This window comes from Schistocerca piceifrons, chromosome 5 (assembly GCF_021461385.2).
Source record: "Schistocerca piceifrons isolate TAMUIC-IGC-003096 chromosome 5, iqSchPice1.1, whole genome shotgun sequence".
Classification (NCBI taxonomy): domain Eukaryota; kingdom Metazoa; phylum Arthropoda; class Insecta; order Orthoptera; family Acrididae; genus Schistocerca; species Schistocerca piceifrons.
The window spans coordinates 393,387,150-393,407,789 of record NC_060142.1 but is presented as its reverse complement, the minus strand read 5'-3'; the positions used below and the strand labels follow the sequence as shown (position 1 = coordinate 393,407,789).

General features: G+C 41.9%; 1 protein-coding gene across 1 annotated transcript in view; it reads right to left on the bottom strand.

The window, feature by feature from the left end:
- Positions 1–20,640, bottom strand: part of LOC124799023 (cilia- and flagella-associated protein 161-like) — a 200,651-nt gene that overhangs the window by 108,004 nt on the left and 72,007 nt on the right. The window contains exon 3 of the mRNA XM_047262560.1: positions 9,266–9,465. Within this exon, the coding sequence (XP_047118516.1) occupies positions 9,266–9,465 (200 nt within the window). The remainder of the gene's footprint in view (positions 1–9,265; positions 9,466–20,640) is intronic.

Below are 20,640 nucleotides of genomic sequence, written 5' to 3'. Positions count from 1 at the left end.
CGGGCATGGATGTGTGTGATGTCCTTAGGTTGGTTATGTTTAATTAGTTCTAAGTTCTAGGCGAATGATGACCTCAAAAGTTAAGTCGCATAGTGCTCAGAGCCATTTGAACTATCTGAACCTCCGGTGAACAGAAATTAGTTTCACAGGCAGATAAATTTTTTGCATCCATTCCATGAATTTACTACAAGAAATGATTAACAGTATGTACCGCATTATATAACTTCAGTACAACACAGTCATGGAAAACCAATATGGCAAATGACTGAATTTGAAGGGGACTGCTATTTGTTTTTTATTCTTATAAATGATTAAAAGGAGGCCTGATGTCTTCTGTAGGGCAATGGTACAACAAAATCAGGCCCGGAATTCTGAAAACCGATCGTGCAGCGGAAAACGCTAGAACAGAAGGGTCAGGTAATAAGAAATCAAAAGCGTCCCAAAATTACTAATTCAGAACAGATACCTGAATTAAATGAATTTTCCCATCATTTAATTTATGATAGGACTTAGATTTTGTAGTAACTTGAGGGTAATGATCATCGACTGAACTACCTACAGTGTAAATTTATTATGCCATTAATCATCATTAATACAGTAAACTAACAGGAATACAACTGTTATTTTAGTGAGGCGCGCGTAGGGAGCTTGGCACAAGGCGGTTCTCTCGTGGAGCTGGTAAGTGCTTTTAATCTGTTACACAAAATTTGGCACCTGTGCCGATAACCTGAATTCACAGAGCGTAATTTATACAATAGAGGTAACCTAAAGGATTGGAGGGAATATACACATGTTCACGGTTACGCAGATTCGGAAGATGTGAGATTCATATTCATTGACTACACAGTGCAACCTACATTCAAACAATGGCAGAAGCGCCCTTTGTTCAAAACTCACAAAGATATTCATCAACATATTTCAATGGTGGCACTACACGTGATGGCCGGTATCGTCTCAAGACATTCGCTAAACACTAATCCTTCCATCGGATTTCCAGAGAGTACAGTTCGGTTCATCGCTACAGATCTCTCGTTTCTCATTATCCCCTCTCCACTGGCGCCGCTCATTACACCCCACCAAGCGCCGATAAGTAATGACTACAAAAATGTGTGGCTTACGAGGCGCTGCTCGACTTCTTGTTGTGGTCTTCAGTCCGAAGACTGGTTTGATGCAGCTCTCCATGCTACTCTATCCTGTGCGAGTCTTATGATTGTGCAAGCTGAATTTGTTCCTTCGCATTTTCATATCAGCAAGAGTCGACTTGGGCAGTTTTAGAAAGGCTGAAATGTCACTAATGGATCTGTCACTCACGTGACATCCAACGAGTAGTCCATGTACAAAATCACTATTCTCTCTTGACCGACCCATTTACTGATACTGCCCTCTGCTACAAATGCGGTCGCTGGTACTGGCACTCCTTTTGCCTGGCTTGGCGATGAGCAGGTTAAGAAAAGCATTTGAATGCTGTTCCTGAAGTTGCTCTATGGAGTGCAGACGTTAGGGCCTTTCTGGCAGAATTGGTCTCTGGTGTATGCGAAGTTGTTCTCCCTAGGCTACTGAACGGAGTGCTACTTCCTCAGCAGGTCTGGCCAACTTGCTGTCGGCTTGCGGTGTACCGGATGGGCAAGATCCTCAATCAGCATATAATGGCAGTGCCCCATGTTAGTGTAGAACGATCAGCCAGTCTGCTGGAATCTGCCCTGCACCAGAAGGATGTCTGTGTCTTCGTAAAGTAGATGTGTTGAGTAATCTCGTGGAAGGCGCGAGGAGAGCTTTGGCGCCCGGTTTTGCACCCTCTGCAAGTTTCTTAACGGTTGGCTGCGGCGCTTTATCACACTACGGCTACGTACTCCAGCACTGATGTGACCAGCTCTACGTAGAGCATCCCAGCGAGGTAGGATATCGGCACCCCGTGCATAAATAGTGTGTACACGAGGCCATCGTGCCACACAGAGTCAAAGGTCTTGGAGTCGAGTAGTAACACCCCTAGATACTTGCACGTCTCCAGAGTTCACACTGCTTGGTCCACCAACCTCAGCAATTGGCCACTTCGAACCCATTGACCACTAGATGTCTTGAGAGGCTGGCCCTCCAGTACAAAACGAAGCGGGAGATTATGCTGTCAATGTCAAATATGACAGCACAATAGCCGGCCTACCTTTCATGACGTCTAGTGGTCAATTCCGCGTTACATACAGGTGTCTCCATACTTTTCATTGACAATGTGTATTCTATAAACACTGTGAAGTGTGTAGCAGGTGGTACTTTCTGTTGTACCATATACTAAGGTTTCTTTCCGTTCCATTTACATATGAGATGTGGGAAAAACGACTCCTTATTTTACCTGTTGGATCGTGCAGAGTAGATACTGCGAGGGTTGAAAAATATTCTAAATTTCTGTTCTGAAAGAGGGTTTATCAAAGGTTCGAAGGAGGTTTTTTCAAAATTTCATTTACACTTCTTCGACAAACAATCCTGCGAACACTCACACCACACTTCTTTGTGTTCGCTTGATGTCTTCTGTCAGGTTGAAGGAAGGAAGATTGGGTTCAATGTCCCATTGAGATTGAGGTCATTAGAGATGGAGCAGAAGCTCGGATTGTGTCAGGGATGGGGAAGAAAATCGACCATGTCCTTTCAAAGGACAACTATTCTTACGTTGTCGCTCACTTTATATCTTTACAAACCGTTATTCCAACATATATGTATTACATGACTATATGTGACTCATGAACCCTACAGTCGAAGTACACAATACTTTTACATCTCGAGCAGTGAATTACTACACATTTCTGCGCACTGACAGCTAGAACAGGATATTACTGCAATTTTTATATAATTGAATTTCCTCACAAAACTCAGCAGCTCCGAAGAACTTGAGGCTGGAAGTAATACTTTACGTTGTTTAACACGAACAGCAACGGTCAGCAAATTTTGGATCCAGTCGCGAACCTGTTAGAAACCCAACAGGAACATATTTTCTTCGGAGAAGTAGGTCTGGTGCTGAATCAACAGCTTGACTGAAGTCATTTTAGTTTCCCCTATTCATGTCACAGTGTATATCAAGAGCTCGATTTGAGTTTCGCATCATCGATTTTTTCTGAAGCTATAATGATTTCCATGGAGAATTTATTTTGCTACAAGTAGATCGTCAAGTGCTACAAATAGATGGGATTGATGTAGGGCGGTAATATGTGCAGCAGTCCTATTTCCTTTATACAGCTGCCTGTCACCTGTCCTCTTTATCAGTCTCTAGAAACATTATCTCTACTTAATGGATCTGGGGTAAATTATGATCGACAGCGATTCTAATTCACTTGCAAATTCTGAATAGCTTGATGAGTAATGCATCTGGCCTTGGAGAGTTATTGAGTTTTAGCAATTTAAGTTACTCTTCACCTGAACGGAACTGCTTTTTATGTCATCCATTTTGCAGTGGTATGGAAATTGAATGATGGCAAAATTACTTGATTGTTTTCCTTTGTGAAGGAATATTTGAAGACAGAATTCAATATTTCAGTTTTTATTTTGCTATTTTCTATTTTGGTTCCTATTATGTCCACTGGGCATTGATATTGTATCATCAAAATTCCTTAGTGTTTTGGAACAGGTCTTGTGACATTATCCTCCTACGGTGGTCGTTGCAGGTTTCACATGTTACCCTGGGCTCAGTGATCATGATGCAGCTCTAGCAGCAAAGGGCACCAAGGTACAAGGGGCTAGAAAACCAAAGGAAAAATCTACACGTTCAGTAAAATGAAATGAATAAGGAGATTATCTCATTTGGAAGACGGGAACTAGACTCACTAGGGTCCGGGCAGGTAATACGTAGAGAAACTGTGATTTGAGTTGAAACAAATAATCGATAATGTTGGATGCAAATATATACATACCAGATTCACAGTTTGCTATACAGATGATATCTGAAAGCTAATTAAGAAACAGTGCCTATTGCACAACAGATACAAAATAAAGCGTAGAGAAACGGCCAGGTAGACGTGAATTGAAACACATTCAATTGAAGACAGAACAGAGTAGCATGGAGAGCTGACCCAAACCAGTCTTTGGATGTAAGACCACAACAACAACAACAACAACAACAACAGCAATGCTATAAATGAACGGACAGTATGCCGATCGATCTATCAATTTCGGTCAACAACATGACTAAGATCCTTGAAGGTGGAGTGTTCTCTGGCTCATTAGCCCAGGTTTCTTCCTCTTCAAGAATTTGCAATAGTGGACAATTTGGATGCCTAAGTTCCAAACATGGTAGAGTTCATGATAAAATGGCTGAGCAACCAATGTAGCCTCGTCTAGAAATGTGTTTCTTCAAGCTCTCAGGAACGACAAATTCTGTTTTTTTTTTTTTTTTTCCTTCTTCAGAGAAGAAACATTTGACGAAATCTTTATATAAAATAACAATTGAAGGGGTATGCTGGAGGAAGCGGCAATTCAATAGATCATATATTGTGTGACTGCATGTTATATGTTTGGTTATATGGAGTACAAAAAATGGTGCAGAGAAAAAATGCCGCCTTCTATTTTTTTATGGAAAACTACTGTTTGGTGTTTTCTCTTTATTTTGATGTATATTTCGTTGATTTTATATGACTGTAAGTATTTTTAATTTATTTTGAAATAATTTACTGCACAAACAATTTCTCAGGTTCCATGAGCACTCGTTCAGTTATAAAATATCTCGGGAACTCTAGAAGGTGGTGATTTAGGTTGACTTTTAATAAACATCCAGCTGCATAGGTTGGCTATATTGGCTGCTGTAATATAACTTCCAGTTTGTGGTATGATGCATGGTATCATCTATGTTTCGTAAGGCGCATTCCATGTTTCATTGCATATATTTGGACTTTTGCTCATTGAGTTGTGTTATTCTCTGACTCCTCCAAAGGGAATATCTAAGAAGAGAAGAAATAAGGAAAATACACTCATGCTCATAAATTAAGGATAATGCTGATACCTGGTGAAACAATGCTCTGGTGGGCGGTTTGCAGGTTTCAATCACCTCAGGGTATGACCACGCGGTGCAGTTGACCTGTGGTCGTTGCACGGTGGCGCTGGTAGCAGTCCACATATGCAGAGGTGTGTTGGTGCATGTCAGAGTACGGTGCAGCGAGTACGTGTGCAGACGTTTTCAGACGTGCTAATGGTGACTGTGTGTTGAAAATGGCTCAAAGAACACATATTGATGACGTTATGAAGGGTAGAATACTAGGGCGACTGGAGGTTGGACAAACACAGCAGGTTGTAGCATGGGCCCTCCGTGTGCCACAAAGTGTGATCTCAAGATTATGACAACGATTCCAGCAGACAGGAAACGTGTCCAGGAGCTACAGTACGGGACGTCCACAGTGTACAACACCACAAGAAGACCGATGTCTCACCATCAGTGCCCGCAGATGGCCACAGAGTACTGCAGGTAGCCTTGCTCGGGAACTTACCATAGCCACTGGAACAGTTGTCTCCAGACACACAGTCTACAGACGACTGAACAGACATGGTTTGTTCGCCCAGAGATCTGCAAGGTGTATTCCAATGACCCCTGGTCACATGAGAGCCCGTAAAGCCTGGTGTCAAGAACACAGTACATGGTCATTGGAACAATGATCCCAGATTACGTTCACAGAAGAGACCAGCTACAGACTGAACAGTGATTCTCGCCGGGTTTTCATCTAGCGTGAACCAGGAACCAGATGCCAACCCTTTAATGTCCTTGAAAGGACCTGTATGGGGGTCGTGGTTTGATGGTGTGTGGTGGGATTATGATTGGTGCACGTACACCCCTGCATGCCTTTGACAGAGGAACTGCAACAGGTCAGGTGTATAGGGACATCATTTTGCACCAGTGTGTCCGCCTTTTCAGGGGTGCAGTGAGACCCACCTTCTTCCTGATGGATGATAACGCACGGCCCCACCCAGCTGCCATCATGGAGGAGCACCTTGAAACAGAAGATATCAGGCGAATGGAGTGGCCTGCCTGTTCTCCAGATCTAATCCCCATCGAGCACCTCTGGGATGTTCTCAGTCAGCATATCGCTGCACGTCTTCAAACCCCTACGACAGTTCAGGAGCTCCGACAGGCACTGGTGCAAGAATGGGAGGATATAGCCCAGCAGCTGCTCGACCATCTGTTCCAGAGTATGATAACCCGTTGTGCAGCCTGTGCACGTGTGCATGGTGATCATATACTATGCTGATGTCGGGGTACACGCGCAGGAAACAGTGGCGTTTTGTAGCACATGTGTTTCGGGACGGTTTTCTCAACTTATCACCAATACCGTGGACTTAGATATCTGTGTCGTGTGTATTCTGTATGTGGCTATGCGATTAGCGCCAGTTCTGTGTAGTGCCACGTTGTGTGGCACCACATTCTGCAATTATCCTTAATTTATGAGCATGAATGTAAATTATACAGAACATGTCCCGTTGGAAGTTTCCATCAACAGAATGAGGTTAGGGCAAGCAGCACTGAACAAACTTCTTCTCCACCAAGTGCCTCCATGATGAAGCTTGTGTACAATGAAACCATTTCCAGTAATATCAGTTTAATTAAAGGTTTAAGTAAACTAAAACCAATGTTTAATCAAATTATATGCTGTAATTTCTGTGACTGGGAGATAATAAATGCTGACAGTGCTTCTAAAAGAAATGGTTTAGTTCTTAGTTCGGAAGTCTCTTGTTTGAGTCATGATGGTAACAAAGAATTTTGGACATATGAACAATGTAAAAACAATAACATTTCTGAGACGAACGTCATGTTTCTAAGGGCTGATATGCGTCAGCAAAGGCCCTAGGACTGGAAAAACTGCGTGCTCTTACGAATCTGTCATGGCCCCTACTACACAGATGTTTTAGGGGAAACAGTAAAAGTAAGTGCAGACGAATCAATGAAGCTGCAACGGTGGAAGCAGTTTAAGAAAACGGTGGTAACAACGACATTTGCACAGCATTTGACGAATCATGGCACAAATGGTGCCACTAAAATTTCTTATGGAGTTGCCTTAAGTAGTGATAATGGGGACGTGTTTGATGTAGTATTATTGTCAAAACATTGTCGCGGATGCACAAAAGAAACAATTTCATGAACATGACTGTCAGAAAACATGAGGGATTCAATGGAGGAATGGAAATTCCTCAGCTGTGGAGATCTTTCAGCACTCACGAGAACAATGTGGGGTTCACTATGCTAAATTCACTGGTGATGGTGATTCCAGTTCATTCAAATCAGTAATTGGTAGTAGGCCCCGATGACCTAACACCACAGAAGTTAGGTGTCTGCTATGTGCAGAAACGAATGAGGACCCGATTGTGTAAAACCAGGCAGAATTTTTCTAGCAAAAACATTGAAGATGTCAAGAGTGTTAGAGGACGTTTGACTGACAAACCAGCAGCTAAGTGAATACCACAGCCATACGATTAGAAGGAACACAAACAACCTAGAAGAAGTGAGAAAAGCAGCAGGGTAAAGTTTTTCTACAAGATGTCAAGTGACGGGAAGCCACTCTCACATAACTTGTGTTCAACTGACTGGTATCAGTACCGCAAAGCTGAGGCAACAGGAACCGGATATACCCATAGAAACACTAACCCTGATGCTGTTGGAGCAGTAATAAGGCCAGTACAGAGAGTTCTAGAACATCCAGATCTTCTGAAGAAATGCCTCACTGGAAACACTCAAAATGTAAAGAGTCCTTCAACAGTGTTATATGGACCAGGGTGCCAAAAGACATATTTGTAGGCTTCAAAACACTGAAGACTGGGGTCAATTATGCTGTGATGACCAATAATGGAAATGCAGGCAGAGTAAAGTCCTGAAGCAATTTGGAATCAAGTCTGGCCATAACACAGAAGCAGTCCTACGAGAACTCGGTAGACAGCGAGTCTCCAAGGCAGAAATTGTGTCCAAAATACAACACAAGCTGCGAGATCTCACAGACGGAGAAACAGATTGCATCTGGTTGATCATCAAGAAGATAAAGATTACAAGGTTCTACAGTTTTAGACTGTCTCTTCATTCGATAGTCAGCTTTCCTTTACTCCAAGTTTCAAGGGCGAGTTATTAAAAACTACTTGTTTTTGCAAATGTTTCCCATTTTATCAGAAACTATTGAAACTGTACATATAAAATTTTTACCTCTTTTTGACAGCGGTATTATATTTATGTGGATCTCAAAATCTGATGATAATTTTTTTTTAAATTACATAAAATTTTAAGACTTTCATTAAAAAATTAATATCTTGATTACTAACAAAGTTAGATACTTGATGGCCAATCAGTAGATCTATTTGGTGTGACTGAATCCTGGCAAAGTTTTGTTTTATTTGAATCGTGGCAAAGTTTTGTTTTATTACCTTGGATACTTGCTGTGGAACTGTTCTTTCTAGCTGTACCTCGAAAACTACTTGTTGCGAGAACTTCGCACGTTCGGAAAGACAACTGATATCATCAGCCTAATCCTTACTGAACTGCGGGTAACATTTTCTCTTGCCGACGCCTTCAATCCATTATGGTTTAATAACGAAAGGCACACATCACCGAAGGAAAATAATCGTTACCGGTGAGTGCCATAGATATAATTTGCTATTGGTTCTCAACAATTTGTGGTACGATGAAATATGAGAAATACTGGACTGTCGGCCATAGATTGAATAAAAAACTGTACTTTAACGAGCTAGAACGATCGACAAAAAGTTTTGACGCTTTACGATAACTCGAAATCCCATGTGATCAGAGCAACTGCGCAAAAACAGTGTTACTGACTTTCTCATGGTAACTGCTAGAACTTTTTCGAAGTTGTAGTGGTTAAGAGTAAGTTCCCCAATAAAGTAGCTGTAAAATGTACCGTATCCTATTTCTGTTTCTATACCATCAGATATCGAGATTCCAAGTGAATGCTGTCAACGCACTAGTATCTAAATGGGAGAAACCTAAACTTCGAATGATCCCTATTTCGGCCAACGAAACTTGTATTCAGCGAAATTTCTGTTCTTTACTGTTTCACTGCCGAATCTAAAACGTCAAAGGCAACTGTGTAATATAATTCATCTGTCTAACATAGTTCAACGATTAACTCATACAGTATCCGTGATACATGACATTTTCGAAACGCAATAATGGTTTGGACATTCAACAATCATTATATAATGGTGCACGGACAAAATATTTAAGTAATCAGTTGCGACATTAGAAGCTGCATTTACCTGTTGCCTTCTGCAGTAGGAAGAAATTTATACCTGAACAACATACCTGCGAATGCGGAAGGTATTTCGAAAGCATGGTGGAGTCGTCAGCTTCGAACAGACGAGCGGGCTTCCTGTGACCAACTGTTGCGCGCGGTCCACCTGCCTTTCAGTGATGAGCGTCGACAGCGCCACTGGGAAATCGGTGGCCAGCAACTGAACCACGTCGCCGAAAAGCACCCATTCCGCAGCGGGCGCTAGTTCCACCTAGCGGATTAAACGAAAAGTCGCTGACGTCACACCGAGCGGAAGAAAGCAAATGATACAGGCTATCTTTCTCAGCTTTCCGCTACACGAGCGGCGATTCTCTTGTTGTGTCATACAGATATGATTACAACACTCGCTCAGTGACAGATTCTTTTCTGGCATGCACTCATCACTGACTACGCGAGTTAGTGCGTAGTGCGACAGCTCAGATTTCTGTGATGTAAGTAAAGTAAGAATTTCGTCTTCGATCAGCAGTGCTGGAATTTCTTCAATACTCATTGCGAATTTCATCTCTGATAATTCTTCGTAAATGCGGCTGGTGCTGAGTCGCACTTTGGCTCGAATTTTTGTTGAACTGCAGCCAAATCGCATACTTTGCTATGTAAGTTCTCGGGCCGAGAAAAGGGATTTTTTTTTAAGCACAACACACACTTTGGAATGTTGCATCAAATATCATGTGTGGTAACAAAATACACGCGATAGTATTACGTATATATTGGATTTTCAATGTACGCAACACTCTAGCAGAAAGGATGCTATTCTATAAGCTCCCGAATTCTGCAAAAGAAAAGCGCAGGCACTGGACTCTGGCTCAAGAGGACGTCGTTATCAGGATAAAGAAAACTGGCGTTCTACGGATCGGAACGTGGAATGTCAGAACACTTAATCGGGAAGATAGGTTAGAAAATTTAAAAAGGGAAATGGATAGGTTAAAGTTAGATATAGTGGGAATTAGTGAAGTTCGGTGGCAGGAGGAACAAGACTTTTGGTCAGGTGAATACAGGGTTATAATTACAAAATCAAATAGGAAGAATGCAGGAGTAGGTTTAATAATGAATAAAAAAATAGGAGTGGGGGTAAGCTACTACAAACAGCATAGTGAACGCATTATTGTGGTCAAGATAGACACGAAGCCCATGCCTACTACAGTAGTACAAGTTTATATGCCAACTAGCTCTGCAGATGAAGAAATTGATGAAATGTATGATGAGATAAAATAAATTATTCTGGTAGTGAAGGGAGACGAAAATTTAATAGTCATGGGTGACTGGAATTCGAGAGTAGGAAAAGGGAGAGAAGGAAACACAGTAGGTGAATATGGATTGGGGCTAAGAAATGAAAGAGGAAGCCGTCTGGTAGAATTTTGCACAGAGCATAACTTAATCATAGCTAACATTTGGTTCAAGAATCATAAAAGAAGGTTGTATACATGGAAGAATCCTGGAGATACTAGAAGGTATCAGATAGATTATATAATGGTAAGACAGAGATTTAGGAACCAGGCTTTACATTGTAAGACATTTCCAGAGATTTAGGAACCAGGCTTTACATTGTAAGACATTTCCAGGGGCATTCTATTGGTTATGAACTGTAGATTAAAACTGAAGAAATTGCAAAAAGGTGGGAATTGAAGGAGATGGGACCTGCATAAATTGACTAAACCAGAGGTTGTACAGAGTTTCAGGGAGAGCATAAGGGAACAATTGATAGGAATGGGGGAAAATACAGTAGAAGAAGAATGGGTAGCTCTGAGGGATGAAGTAGTGAAGGCAGCAGAGGATCAAGTAGGTAAAAAGACGAGAGCTAGTAGAAACCCTTGGGTAACAGAAGAAATATTGAATTTAATTGATGAAAGGAGAAAATTTTAAAAACGCGGTAAATGAAGCAGGCAAAAAGGAATACAAACGTCTCAAAAATGAGATCGACAGGAAGTTCAAAATGGCTAAGCAGGGATGGCTAGACGACAAATGTAAGGATGTAGAGGCTTATCTCACTAGGGGTAAGATAGATACTGCCTACAGGAAAACTGAAGAGACCTTTGGAGAAAAGAGAGCCACTTGTATGAATATCAAGAGCTCAGATGGAAACCCAGTTCTAAGCAAAGAAGGGAAATCAGGAAGGTGGAAGGAGTATATAGAGGGACTATACAAGGGCGATGTTCTTGAGGACAATATTATGGAAATGGAAGAAGATGTAGATTAAGATGAAATGGGAGATATGATACTGCGTGAAGAGTTTGACAGAGCACTGAATGACCTGAGTCGAAACAAGGCCCAGGGAGTAGACAACATTCCATTAGAACTACTGACAGCCTTGGGAGAGCCAGTCCTGACAAAACTCTACCACTTGGAGAGCGAAATGTATAAGACAGGTGAAATACCATCAGACTTCAAGAAGAATATAATAATTCCAATCGCAAAGAAAGCTGGTGTTAACAGATGTGAAAATTACCGAACTATCAGTTTAATAAGTCACAGCTGCAAAATACTAACGCGAATTCTTTACAGACGAATGGAAAAACTGGTAGAAGCCGACCTCGGGGAAGATCAGTTTGAATTCCGTGGAAACGTTGGAACACGTGAGGCAATACTGACCCTACGACTTGTGTTAGAAGAAAGATTAAGGAAAGGCAAACCTACATTTCTAGCATTTGTAGACTTACAGAAAGCTATTGACAATGTTGACTGGAATAATCTCTTTCAAATTCTGAAGGTGGCAGGGGTAAAATACAGGGAGCGAAAGGCTATTTGCAATTTGTACAGAAACCAGATGATGGCAGTTATAAGAGTCTAGGGACATGAAAGGGAAGCAGTGGTTCGGAAGGGAGTGAGACAGGGTTGTAACCTCTCCCCGATGTTATTCAATCTGTATATTGAGCAAGCTGTAAAGGAAACAAAAGAAAAATTCGGAGTAGGTATTAAAATCCATGGAGAAGAAATAAAAACTTTAAGGTTCGCCGATGACATTGTAATTCTGTCAGAGACAGCAAAGGACTTGGAAGAGCAATTGAACGGAATGGACAGTGTCTTGAAGGGAGGATATAAGATGAACATCAACAAAAGCAAAACGAGGATAATGGAATGTAGTCGAATTAAGTCGGGTGATGCTCCGAGAATTAGATTAGGAAATGAGACACTTAAAGTAGTTAAGGAGTTTTGCTATTTGGGGAGCAAAATAACTGATGATGGTCGAAGTAGAGAGGATATAAAATGTAGACTGGCAATGGCAAGGAAAGCGTTTCTGAAGAAGGGGAATTTGTTAACATCGAGTATAGATTTAAGTGTCAGGAAGTCGTTTCTGAAAGTATTTGTATGGAGTGTAGCCATGTATGGAAGTGAAACATGGACGATAAATAGTTTGGACAAGAAGAGAATAGAAGCTTTCGAAATGTGGTGCTACAGAAGAATGCTGAAGATTAGATGGGTAGATCACATAACTAATGAGGAGGAACTGAATAGAATTGGGGAGAAGAGGAGTTTGTGGCACAACTTGACAAGAAGAAGGGACCGGTTGGTAGGACATGTTCTGAGGCATCAAGGGATCACCAAATCACCAATTTAGCATTGGAGGGCAGCGTGGAGGGTAAAAATAGTAGAGGGAGACCAAGAGATGAATACATTAAGCAGATTCAGAAGGATGGTTCAAATGGCTCTGAGCACTATGGGACTCAACTTCTCAGGTCATTAGTCCCCTAGAACTTAGAACTAGTTAAACCTAACTAACCTAAGGACATCACACACATCCATGCCCGAGGCAGGATTCGAACCTGCGACCGTAGCGGTCTCGCGGTTCCAGACTGCAGCGCCTAGAATCGCACGGCCATTTTGGCCGGCGATTCAGAAGGATGTAGGCTCCAGTAGATACCGGGAGATGATGAAGCTTGCACTGTATTGAGTAGCATGGAGAGCTGCATCAAACCAGTCTCAGGACAGAAGACCACAACAACGGACTTTGGCTCAAAAGAGCATTGTTGTAAAACAGGGAAGGTAATTTTATGATTGTTGACTGTACGAAGAGTCATGGTAGGGGGTGTGGCTGAGGGGAGTAGCTGTTTCGAATGGTCTCGGTCGGTGATGATAGGTTATGATGATATAGACCGCACACGACGATACTATGTTGAAACCAACGCCTCGATCAGCTGACTAGTGGTGGCAACCAGTTGCAAGCGACTTCTGCAGTATACTGTTCAGTTAGCAAATGTTTCTTTATTGTAGTGGTGAAATCTTGAGCACCGTTTAGTTGCACAAAAAAAAAACACGAGAATAAGTCAGTGAATTTACAGGTTGAAGCTAAGTAGTGACATCGTTGGCAGGCAAATACGAATGGTCTTCTACCTGAGAGTGTTTACTTATGTTTATGCCTTGAGAGGCCTAATCAGATCAAAAACTCGATAAATGAAGAAGACTTTGACTCGTTAGAAACTTAATATCTAACTCACTGCAAGAGTTTTCTCTATAAACAATGTTTCTAATATGTCTTATTTTCAAACTATTTCGGTATCTGTACGGGATTCGGCAGAAATCATGAAAACTACACGCTTCTTTCATACACAAACGGAACATTATGGACAGAAATGCAAAAAATACACGAATTCACTAAACAACTATAATTCAGTCACTTGGAAAAGTAAAAAGCTGTGAATACAGAGTTTCAGACTGTTTGTTACCATTTCACCTTCTCAAACGTAAAGAGGTTAACGGTCGCGTCAACAGCGGGAATTTCGAAGAAGGTGGGTTGACTGTCCTACTATGTGTTGATTTCGAACCTTAACGTGAAGAAGATAGAGGCGTGCGCCATGTATATGGCTTGTTTCAATGGCCTGAAGGCCAACGTAAACGATCAAAGTTGTTTGTCAAATACGCTCTTACCGTTCCACGGATTTGTAAAACAAGCCTACACATATACCAACATGCTTTATCAATTTAACATCAATTTTTAAACAATGCTCTTTCTATATGCTGTATTTTGTCACTTGTGGGAATGGCTACACTCGCAGGTAAAGCATGTCTAACATTGATTCTGGCGCATAGTTTAAAGCAGAAGAAGAAATCAAGAGGATGGTCCAAGAAACAGTTTAAAACGATATGAAAACCCGTTAAAGGAAATATTACACTCGGAATATGATGATTATGTAAAATTACTGCGAATGGAGAGTGAAACTTATATTACTTTATTTATAGTTATTTAGCCCTCACATTGAAAAAGAAGGCATAAGTGTGTGAAAGTTAATTCTCTTCTACTTGGTCCGCTAATGACAGTTCATTAAAATAACACAACGTGGGAATATATAGCCTACATCGTCTGTGGGAGATCCGGAGAACTTAGATTTTATTACTTTAGTGCACTTCGGCTTGTACGTTGTGCGTGGAATACTGATTTTCTTCTTTAACCTCTTTTACATAATACTTTATATGACTGGGAAAGATGTGACACTACAACCGTTTTAGTTAACTCTCATTATCATTTCATCTTTATCCTTATCGTAGCTTCCATAGTTGAGCAAACTCACGACACACGGAGAGAAATCGTAATAAGACTGTTTTTTACTGTACATCAATACAACGTCCATCATTTTGTCAAATTTTTCATCAATCAAAGTTTGTCAAACATACTCTATGTTTGACAAACACGCCAAGCAGAGCCATAGACAGTCAAATATTTGACAAACAAAGTAAAATCTGACGAACTGTTTGTTCATGTAAAGGGGCTTTAAAGCAGCTGACAACTTTTTCGGCACAGTCAATGTAGTCAACCATAGTTAGCAGCTGACGTGTTCAGTGCGTCTGCTCCTACACTGGCCGAGTAGGAGATCATGTTGCATGTAACTGAATCTGAATTGGTTTAAACTAGTTGATATGTTCAATGAAGATACTGTCTGCACACATTACTGAAAGCTAAAGTTAGTAGCGACCGAAAACAAGTGAATATTGGTCCAAAGTCGTCGAAGAAGCTCGAATCTACAGAGGTACCCTAATGCAGTAATCATGACGCCAACGCCTTAAGCACTCTGCCAAAGTAGGAAAATCAAAACACTGAGTTTAATGTGTGTACTGCATTGTCATTCATCGAAATATGTTTGTGAAAATATGGTTGTTTGTGTTACCTACGGGTACAAAAAAAAGATGTAGAAAGTCAGCTGTTACTTTCTACAGGTAAGTGCTTTAACTAAAATGATACTTTTGGTTAAATATGGACAATTCGTTCCAATGTTTACAATCACTGGTTTCAAACTTTTATGATGCCGTACAAAGGAGAGCGCAAGAAAAAGTTTGTGAACAAAGCACTGTGACGAAATATAGCACACCAATCAAATACGGCGCAATATGTTCAGAGCACTTATACAAAGTTCGCATTGATTGATTTTGTTATTTTATACAACTGTTTGTCTTCCAGCGTTACCAAAAGGAGTTCCCCTCAATCCTGATATATCGCCCCATGACAATATTGATCAAATCAAGAGAAAGCTGAATACACTGTGCGAAGTGAATATGCAATAAAGTAAGAAAATAAAGCTTCTGCAGCAACCAAATTGTTGCCTCATGTGATAAAGGCCTTGCAAAAGAAGAACCACGTAGATAAAAATTTCTGTCATTCTTACAAAATGTGTCTTAGCTCTACAAGAGCACACAATTATTTCAGGTAATTGGTAGCAGAATGTGGCTGGAACACCTAGTTACACTAGTGATGCTACTTGTTTGTCAACATAATTCCACTGATTTAATGGTTGGTGAAATTACAAATTAAGAGTGTTAAGGAGACTTCATTTCTGAATATTTGTGTTCCGACATGAGACATCAATACCATCAGATAATCACGTGAGTGGTGAGGTAAGGCGGTTACGTCTCAAATCCAAGATGGTGGCGATGACGTCATCCAAGATAGCGGCCGTGACGTCAACTGATGACGTTATCCAAGATGGCGGCCTTTGGCTAGAAGATAGGTAAATTGGGCTACCTCCACTAAACTAATCCCCCCCCCCAACCCCAGAAAATGGCGGGAAGTTCAAATTCCATCAGGACAATACAACACATCTCTACTAATCTAAGAAAATGGCAAGAAAGAAAGGGCAGTTGGGCTACCTCCAATAACCTAAGTCATCTGATCATCACCTCATCCTAGGAAATGACGGGAAGAGGACTCGACCTATGCTGGACATAAGTATTTATTTTGCATGCACTATTTATTTAAACAATTGGAGGCAGTACCACCATCAAGTGTAGTCACCATGGGGTCTGCAGCCCAACTGACCTAGTAAATAATACTGCCACCGGAGGGCACTGTAGTCCGTTCTGTGACATAGTCCAAGATGGTGGTCTGGGGTGGGGGAAATTGCGGTAAACAGTGTGGTCGCCATAGGGTCTGTGATACGACTGACCTGGTACACAGTACTGCCACCAGAAGGTGCTGTCGTCTGTTCTGTGACTTAATGATGGCGAGGGAAAATGGAGGAAACAGTGTAGTCGTCACGGGGTCCGGAGTCCAACTGACATAGTACACAGTAGTGCCACCAGAGGGCACTGTCGCCCATGCTGTGAAGTAATCCAAGATGGCAGGGGGAAATGGAGGAAAACAGTGTGGTTGCCATGGGGACCAACGTCCAACTAACCTAGTACACAGTACTGCCACCAGACGGTGCTGTCATCCATTCCATGATGTAACCCAAGATGGCTGTCTGGAGGGGGAAATGACTCAGCTTGTGCTGGGCTGCTGGAGAGAAGAAGGAGTGCACTTTATTTATTTTGGGACAATTTATTTAGAGATGCATTTGAGTTAGTATATTTATCACATTGATACAAAACACACAGTTTGACATGCTTTGGGTCACACCACACACCCTACAGACCTGTAAACTACTCCTAAATAATGCATTACTGACACACAAACAACTCCTAAATTACCAAAATAATTTCAGTACACAGCGGACAGACATGCAAACTCCTCCTAAATAATGCAGTACACTAATGTACACACACATGAAATCAACTTGTCAACTGTCAAATAATATATAGCACAGCCTACAGACCTGCTCGCAAAATAATGCAAAAGACACACAAACAATGTGCACAGACACTGCCTGCTGCCCCCTGTGAATAGTGCAGTACACTGACGTGCAGATACGAAATAAACTTGCAAATTGTCCTAATAATGCATAGCACTGCCTGCAGACTTGCTCACAAAATAATGCAACAGTCACGCAAACAACATATACAGGCACCGCAAGCCATCCCCTGTCCACTGGACTGCACAGGAGGCTACTGCACAGGCTTTCAGAAGCAGGAAGCACCTGCAGCCCCAGAAAATGATGCTGCCATCAGCTGCCAAGCCACACACAGTTGCCCGTTCAGGTCTCTCAAGCATGAGGTGGCGGCCTCCCTGTCATACTTTACACCTGAGAAATTCCTCTCGAAATACGTGATCACCTAGGCACCATTGCTGACGCAACCGGACGGGAGCAAAGACCTATTTGCAGAGCACAGATGCTTCAAGGGTGCGCGTGCGTCAACTCCACTGTGAGCAACCGCCGGACGCAGGCCAGCGCGAGCCATCGCTCTCATGCTGCTGCTGCCTACAGCGACAGGTCAAAGTTCGGTCTATTTTCGGGTATACAGTTAGAGTTCTTCGAGTATTATACTGATGTCACAGAACTCCAAGGCACGCTCACACGCACCCCATATGCGAGACGCCTCTGGGTAGCACATGTGCTTACCATTGCTGACATGATACCTGCAGACACTGACATTGTAGAATAGCACATGGTGCTTTGTTCCTAGCAATCCTAAAGGAACATGCGAGCTGTGTCTAGCCATGCATGCATATCCAACATGGCTGACGTGTCGTGCGGAATGTTCGTCCTTCTATCATGGAACTTTCTATACATACCTTCCCTCCATCTTGTTCGAACAGTTTGTAAACAATCCTATGTCCCAGCACAAAGGATGTCTTGTGTGTGAATAGAACAATATGATAGTATGTTGTACAGAGCACCATATTGCACTGACAATTAAACCTTGCAAACTGGCCTACAGATCATCAAATATGGAAAGACTCTTACTCAATTACACTGCCCTCCCACTGAAGACAGGAGCTTGAATATTAGAGTGCGAAATAGCAATATATCACCTCATACCGTGTCGATGTAGTAAACATACAATTCGTATCCTGCGCCATACAAAATCAGCCCTTTTACACCATTCGTACATATACCGCAAAGACAGACAGCACCGTAGACACTTCTCGCAGCACTAGATTATTCAATGCGAGGTCGGCGGTCATCCACCCCGACGGGTGACCAGAGCGCCCTCAGCGGACTGAAGCCACTCTCAGAACTGTTCTACAAATTCGGGCTCGTTCCCCCTCGGCACAAACGCGTTACTGTTTCTGGTCTGGACCTGCTTGCTTGCTTTTTCTATACCTATCTCCAGACTCTAGCATTACAAGAACACATGTATTTTCATATCGTATGCCATCATATTACACCATTTTCGCGGTACTTTTCCATATCAAGCACACAGCAGTGTTCTACTGATCATTCTCGCAACATAATTCTGAAGATACAGACTGGAAATTATTTATCTACAAACCCGAAACTTTAGCTAGGTGGGGCCTGCTGTAAACCACTGACAAACTAGAATCTTGTCATGTCTGCGAAGGCATTAACGCGGAAACTCGAAAAAAGTAAAGAAAACTGATATTTCCATTTGCGAATACCAATGTCGTTGATGTAGCAGATTCCAAATCATCCCCATAATTTACAAGGTCAACTAAGGTGTTTCTCATGTCCAGAGAACTGGCAAACGTGTCTTCCACATGCTAGAGGCAGACACCACAATCGATCTTCTCTCAACTAAATAAAAGCGCGAAATGTGCATGAGCAGTCAACCAAACTATTTATATGGGAAGGAATAACGGTACAGTGCAAACACACCTCCTTATTCAATCTTCTCATATTTCCATGTTATCACGAAAGCTAACCAACACATACTAAGTATTAGTTCGCTATTCGGTCATCTAGAGGGCAACACGGATATGTCATCTACATTCCTACACTCCAACAGGCCTCTCCATTTGGAAATCTCCTACCGTTAACGGAAAACGTGAATCATACCCATACAGGTCACTGGCGCTGCGTGCCAAGCACACACAGGTAGAATTATCATCCTAAGAAATCAGTCATATATATTTTATATGTGTACTTACAACTAAATGTTATAATCGCGGTGTCAGTTGAATGACATTCGACAATAAGTGAAGTATCGGAAATACACCCAGTTGATGGCTGTGGCTCTGGAAAGAGAAATATCAGTACCATTCTTATGACTCTGCGCTACCATCCCTGCAGCTTTGTTCACCTGATAGTTCCATTGTAAGTCGGTACTGAATAGGGGTTGGAGGAAAATTATATTTACCACCTTCTGCAACCCGTGTAGAAACAGGCAAAGATCAGTTACTGCAGCAGAACTGTTTTGACCATTCAACGGAAGCAACGCCTGCTCCTGCAACACAAGGTGGTATAAAAGTACCTTCCAGGTACTGATCCTAGATACTGGAATAATACTTTAAAATTGATGGCCTCATTGATGAACGTAAAAATGCTTCAAACTCCATCAGTCTGGAGCTGCAACGCGCATAAAAATCATCCGTTTCTTGTTCTTCTTCACCGTCTGCTATTACATCAAAACACTTTCAAATCTGTTATTATACATCGATAAGGAGTGTTAACTTCCTCAACATGTGCGCATCTCGAGAAATCTTGTGCAATCGGATGGGCGAGGACTCGGCAAGCTCCATTCATTCACGAGACGTGGAATGTAGTGGTCAACTTCTGGTCGATTGCAGATTAAATCGCTAACGGTGCTGCAGGGCGGGTTGGTCAATGACAGTGCGAGGGGGTCTTTCAGTCTCTAATGTTATCCTAACACTGCGAGAGTGCTCGGTGACTCCCATCAGCAAAAAGGTAGATCGTAAATTAAGCACTATGCTAGAAGTGTTAGAAAGATGTAGTGCACTGTCTGATATACTTCGATGACGGATGTGTTCGAGAATTAACAATGCATGGATGTACTGCACAGTCATCTATCCACATTCGTAATGATACTTGCATAGTTGGGAGGGGGTGGTTTAGCTGTGATACTGAATGCAGGAAACATGCTGTCACATCATTGGTCGGTGTTGAAATTACTGTAAAATTGCTCTCACAATCAACTGTAAAGCTTATTATTCCAGTCTTTTCCATCCTATCTGTCCACAGGTACACTGCTGGTTACCACAGAATGACTGACTGACGTCACTTGTTTGAATTGGAGCAAGAGCTTTGGTGGAGGGACAACACCTTCTTGGGATGGATAGCACCAAAACAGTGATCGCGTACGTGACTACAATATGAGGAATCAGTCG